Source organism: Aegilops tauschii, chromosome 1, assembly GCF_002575655.3.
Source record: "Aegilops tauschii subsp. strangulata cultivar AL8/78 chromosome 1, Aet v6.0, whole genome shotgun sequence".
In the NCBI taxonomy this organism is placed as follows: Eukaryota; Viridiplantae; Streptophyta; class Magnoliopsida; order Poales; family Poaceae; genus Aegilops; species Aegilops tauschii.
The window spans coordinates 61,874,778-61,881,109 of NC_053035.3; the positions used below are offsets into that span (position 1 = coordinate 61,874,778).

The following is a 6,332-nucleotide window of genomic DNA, read 5'->3' on the forward strand; positions in this document are numbered from 1 at the left end:
TCATCGCATAAGTCGGTATGGCTTGGGCCATAGCCTTTATCAGTGCCTCTTTTCCACCATATGAAAGTGTTCTCTCCTTCCACCCATTGACTAGTTTCTGAATTCTTTCAATTAAATGTTTGAAACAATCAACTCTGTCCACTCCAATCATCGATGGAAGACCCAAATACTTGTCTGAGAGGGATTCTATCATAATATCCAGTATTTCGCATACCAAAACTTTGTCATCCACATGTGTGTTCGGGCTAAAAAAGATTGATGACTTTGCTGCACTCACCATTTGACCTGAAGCTGCACAATAAGCATCTAGAACCCCCTTCAATGAGGTAGCATTTGCACTGTCTGCCTTCATAAGAATTAATGAGTCGTCGGAAAAAATAGGTGAGAAATAAAAGGGGAGTCACAGCAAACATGTACCCCTTTCAGATTTCCTTGTTCCTCTTCATTGTTAATCAAAGCAGAGAGACCCTCTGCACATAACAAAAATAGGTAGGGAGACAGGGGATCCCCCTGTCTTAATCCTCTCATGGGTGTGAAAGGTGTTGTCTCGTTTGAGTTGAATCTCACCTTATATTCTACAAATGTTACACATGCCATGATGAGTTCAATCCACCTGCTGTCAAACCCCATTTTCCCAAGAATAGCCTTGAGAAAGACCCACTCCACGCGGTCATAAGCTTTATGCATGTCTAGTTTCACAGCACATGTCCCCACTTTGCCTTTTTTCTTCTTCTTCATTGTGTGGAGACATTCATATGCCACAATAACATTATCCGTAATGATACGCCCAGGAACAAAAGCGCTTTGAGTTTCACTAATAATGTCTGGAAGAAATACCTTCAGTCGAGCTGCCAACATCTTCGAGATGACTTTATAGACCACATTACAAAGACTTATGGGTCGGAATTGGGACACCTTTTCCGGTGTGTCCACCTTGGGGATGAGTAAAATGGTGGTCGTGTTCCAGCCCTTCGGGATCACCCTACTGTTGACGGCCTCGAGAACCTCTTTCACCAGATCTTGGCCTAATAAGTGCCAGAATGTTTTATAAAATATGGCATGCAACCCATCAGGCCCGGGTGCTTTCAGGTCACCTATGTTGAACAACGCTCTCTTAACCTCTTCTTCTGTAAATGGAGCAAGTAAAGCTTCATTCATATACGAGGAAACACGTGGTCGGACTTTATTCAAAACTTCCCAATTGGGTACACTGACTTCAGAAGTAAAAAGACCCTAAAAGTATTCAGTTATTAGGTTTCTCATGGCCTCGTTATCCTCTCTCCAAGTACCATTTTCATCCATAAGACGAATAAAATTCCTCTTCTTCCTAGCAGTAGCGAAATTGTTAAAGAAATTTGTATTACGGTCGCCGTATTTCAGCCAATTCGCCCTGCTCCGCTGAACCCAGTAGATCTCCTCTTTGTCCATAGTTTCTTCTATCTCAACTAACAGTGCACGTTGCCGATTTGCCGACTCATCAGTGAGTGGCCCCGATCGCAACAAATCCAACTCCGCCTTCAGATCCTTTAGCCGGCGCTGCGGTGCTCTAAGAACATCGCGATCCCACCGATGAAAATGCTCATGCACTGTAGCAGTGCACGCTGCCAGTGAGGCTGATGCACACGTCCTCTCCCATGCTTCGGTAACTTCTTGCATCATGTCCTCCTCTAGCAGCCATCTAGCCTCAAGCTGTCGGCGATCATGTCCAGAGTGATGGTCAGCACCTGCCACTCCATCAGTATCCAACACTAATGGTCTGTGGTCTGACTTGATGTGTGGTGCATTTGTGACAACAACATTTGGAAACAATCCATGAAGGGGACCATTACAGACCGCTCTGTCAAGGCGTTCGCGAAGCCGGCGACGTCTCCATGTGAATTGATCACCCTGGTAACCCATATCCTCCAATTGACAGTCAACGAGTGCATCTCTGAATCTCTGCATCATATTAACAGGACGAGGAGTGCCACCCTCTTTCTCATGAGAGTACAGTATCTCATTAAAATCACCCAAGACCACCCATGATAATTGTGGTTGTTGGGCTAAATCTCGGAGGTAGCCCTAGGAGAGTTGTTTATCTTCCCACCGTGGTTCGCCATAAAATCCTGTCAACCTCCATTGTTCATCTCATCCTGTACCCACTATTGCATCAATAAAGTTTTTATTTTTGTCAGGCACATGCAGCCGGATAGTGCTCCGCCAAAACAGAATTAGACCACCACTAGCACCAATGCTTTCAACCACTTCCACCTTGTCCATCTTGAGTTTTTTCATTAATTTCCCTGCCTTAACTGTATTCAGATGTGTTTTAGACAGGAAAAACACATCCGGTCCCCACTGCTTCTGAATATCCAGAAGAGCTCTCTCTGCCGTATAAAAATAAAAATGTGACAAATCCGACAACATCCGCATAGTTGAGAGAACAAATATTGTGTACGCTAACACGTCTGCTGGTATTGGGGATTTTCTTTACATTAATTAAAATCAGGAAAACAACTATGATAATCCCACGGTAGCCATGCCGGGCTCCTCTGCAGACGAGCTCGCTCCGGCCGTGCGGTCCAGCACCAGCAGTCCAGCACCTTCTCTAACCTTTTTCTAGAAGACTCTAACCTATTTTTCTGTAAATGGTACAGCACAGCCCAGACGAACGGGCTGGCCCATCTAAACTCCAGCCACTCAGAAAAAAAAAGAAGAAGATCTAACCCTAGCCTCTCGCCCGATTCCGTCCTCTCTCGGTCTCTCCTTCCTCGTTCCCCATCGCGCCGCCACGCACGAGAGCCTATCCTTACTTTGTTGTGCAGGAGGCATGCTTGTTTCTCCTTCTCTACGTTTTTGATGTTTTGATCAAGACCTGGGGATTCTGTTGTAATGGCCGAGTGCTCCTTGACAACACTGGGAGGCCAGTATCGTGGGGGATGGACCCAATCCAGCGGCAAGCTCTCCCCACGAAACATATCAATCAGGATGTCAAAGAGGTAGCTTTGTTCTTCGGTTTTTGTGATATTACTAATATGGACCATCTAGAGTTGTTGGGTTATATACTTATATTTCATTTGGGCTATTCCATATTTGTAGGAACTACATTCATAAAATTCCCCTTCCATGTCTGTCCAAATTCAATTTAGCGAAAGAGTGGAAAAGCTGCGCATTTACCTCTTATAACTTTCATGGAAGGGGTTACAAGCTGGAGACTCAAGTTGGATGTTATTTCTTTCAGTCAATGATGGGTTCAGAGAGTGTGATCTCACCAAATCTAATGTTGCTTTCTGATGAAGCGCTTCTGACTATCAGCGTAGTTCTTGCGTATTTGGCTGGGGTTGCACCCTCTCGACCTACAGTACCCCGCACCCAAAATCCCAGCGCCAATCAACATCTCACAGCATCAATCTCCTCTGATTCTGGTAGGTAAGAGTAGCTGCTTTAATGTCGCTTTTAGGTGTCAAAACATTTGTTTGACAGGAAAAATTATGACTGCTAATGCAGTTTTCTATGGCAATTGCTAGGAATGGAAAACGTTTGCTTGACAAGAGTACAGCGTCTGACCCCAATGATACATGGAATGAAGTGAGGGCTAAGCTTTCTGAAGCCTTAGAAGCAAATGGTCAAGATGCCAGTTCTGATAGCAGAGACGAAGGACTAAAAAATGATAGGAAAAACTATCCTTTGAGTATGCTTGCAATTCATGGAGGTCCCAAGTTGCGGCTTCTTCTGATCACATTTCAACTTCTTGAAATGGAGGCAAGAAATGCACTATAATTTATTTTTCATAAATATTTTGGGTATATATTAGTGTATTGAAGATTGCCCATGCATACTTCTCCGAGTTTAGATAAGCTAGTAGGCAGTAGCTGAGCTATTATGTACTCCCTCCGTCCGGAAATACTTGTCATCAAAATGGATAAAAGGAGATGTATCTAGACGTATTTTAGTTTGGGATACATCCCTTTTTGTCCATTTTGATGACAAGTATTTCCGGACGGAGGGAGTACCAAAATGGTCCTTCTCTCTTCCTGTATGTTTTTGTTGGTTAAGTAGCATCATAGTCCATGTTGTATCGGTGTTTTCCAAATATTCGTTGACTAGTTGAATAAAATCATTATGGTTGTGCACCAGAATTTCTGGAGTAAAGTGCAGTTCATTTTTAAGATTTCCTTTATGTTGAAGTAGCATTTGACCCAATTATTGTCAATGTTATAGTATGTTTTAAATCCATATACATGCTATAACGTGGTCTGATCTCATGCAGGCAAGAAATATTTCCGGAAGTTTTGAACTTCTAGATGGGATCAGGTGGTCGGAAGTGTCAGTTATGTTGATAGATAGCTTGATTGAACCAGCATTTATGAAATGGATCGAAGAAGAGCAAGCCCTGGAAAATGGCAAGATCGATGAAGTATATCATCAGTTTGAACTGCCCTCCATTTCTCCATATTGGCTAACCTCCGACTATCTTATTTTTATTCCTTTTCTGTTCCAGAAGCTTATGACGGTGATTAGTAGAAAAATAAACGAAGACAATGGGATCTTGAAGAGATTCAACAGATTAGGGAAAGTTGAGCTCTATTTGGACCTGCTCTTTTTCGTAAGATTTGGTTCTGCAAGGTACTATCCGTTTGCCCTTCTTGATGCTTAATCTTGTTCTGTTCAATTTCTAATCATTTTCAATTTAATGCCATATGTAAGAATGTAATAGACCTCCGTAAGGTTCATAGTTACATCTTTATTCTGTTTCGTGGTGGCAGGTCTGACAGCTATTTTGATACTAAATTTCTGGCTGAAAATGGAGCAAGGATTTTGGAGGACCTGGTAATTTTCTTGGCTGATGTGATTGCTAGTATTTATCTAGAGATCATGTCAGTTGATGGTGACATGCCTACTGAGGTTGTTGGCTCCAGCTTAGCTCTATGTTCTCTGTCGACAAGAGAACTTCAAAAGCGGCGTAATGAGGTAATGTTTGTGGGCTGTATAAGCTGATGTTGTTCTTTATTACTCTGTTGAGTATATATATTAGTATTGTCATCTTTTGACCTGATAAGCATTTTTTACTGCCAAGCAAATATATTTGTGTGAGTATTTAAGGACACACATGAATAGTCTAATTCTGGATTATCCATTATTCCATTTGCCCTTGTCCTTAATTCTTCTGTTATCATTTTCTTGGAAAAATTCTTATGTTTTGATGTGTCCTATTCAGTAATTTGATACTGTGAAGTCCTAATATTCCAACTTTCATGCACTTTTAGGTTTTCATAATTGCATGCTAATCTATTTTATCTCTTCGAAGGTGGCAATTAACGGGTGGCTGCACCAGTATTTCGAGTCAGTTGTTTCAATGTACGAGGACAGGTTCGAGTTATATGTTCTATGCAGAAGATCATGCAAGAGCACAACAGATAATCAACCTGATAAAACTAATTGGTTGACTAATGCATTTCGAAAGCCTTCGACATCTACTCGCCTGGATTATGTTTGCATAAGCCCATTTTCTCTTCCAGTGAGAAGGACAAAGGAGCTAAGAGCTCTGACCGGATGGTATCGTCCGCCTCTTGTCTGCTCTTTGTTTCATGAAAAAAAAATCATTAACGTATTTTTTGTGCGGCTTGGATCAAGTTTAAAAATAATAATCAGTGTAACATTCTTATCCGTCATCTGCTGCAGGAGGTATTACTACAGCCTTTTCTTGGAGTTGTCGGATATTGCAATGCCTTTTGCACGGGCAGTCGTGGCTAGAGTCAGTGCTGCGGTGTCCTACTTCTGGGTGTCCATGATAGGGAGATCTTTGGGGCTCATTTTTTCTGGTATAAGGCAATCGCTGGGCTGGAAATGAAGTAGTGTTTCTTCAGCTTTCATTTTGACAATATCTCTATTCAGTCTTGTCAACTGTTACTCTCAAAGATGATTTGTCTTGTGCTCTTTGTTGTAGTGTTTCATTACGGGTTATGTATATCATTCACGCCCCGTCGCATCGCCCCCACAATACAACACACGTGATAATCAGACGACCAGAGAAGTGATTGACACATAATTATACTTCAGCTATTTGAGTTCCAGCAAAACCGTTAGTTTTATGCCAGATAAAATGAAGTGGTCTTGCGCATATGATCATGATGCATGCCAAGTTACTCGTAATGTCCAGATCTTATAATGGGAGAATAGGCTTTTTTAGGGCCTTTCCGTATTAGCCCCTTCTTAGTTAATGTGATGATGAGGCAAAGTTTTTTTCTCCTTTTTTTTTCTGAAAAAAAGAGATAATGCCCAGATCTCTTCTTTTTTGAAATAAAACCGTTAACTTTATTAATTGAAAATAATAGTTACATTGTCAATAAGAA

General features: G+C 41.7%; 1 protein-coding gene across 1 annotated transcript; it reads left to right on the forward strand.

Moving 5' to 3' along the window:
* Nucleotides 1–2,632: 2,632 nt before the first annotated feature.
* LOC109736596 (uncharacterized) lies at nt 2,633–5,961 on the forward strand. The gene is made up of 8 exons (XM_020295810.4): nt 2,633–2,978; nt 3,079–3,408; nt 3,507–3,741; nt 4,250–4,396; nt 4,481–4,605; nt 4,746–4,950; nt 5,288–5,535; nt 5,662–5,961. The coding sequence occupies exons 1-8, from the start codon at nt 2,872–2,874 to the stop codon at nt 5,828–5,830; spliced, it is 1,566 nt and encodes a 521-aa protein (XP_020151399.1). The 5' UTR covers nt 2,633–2,871; the 3' UTR covers nt 5,831–5,961.
* Nucleotides 5,962–6,332: the final 371 nt, after the last annotated feature.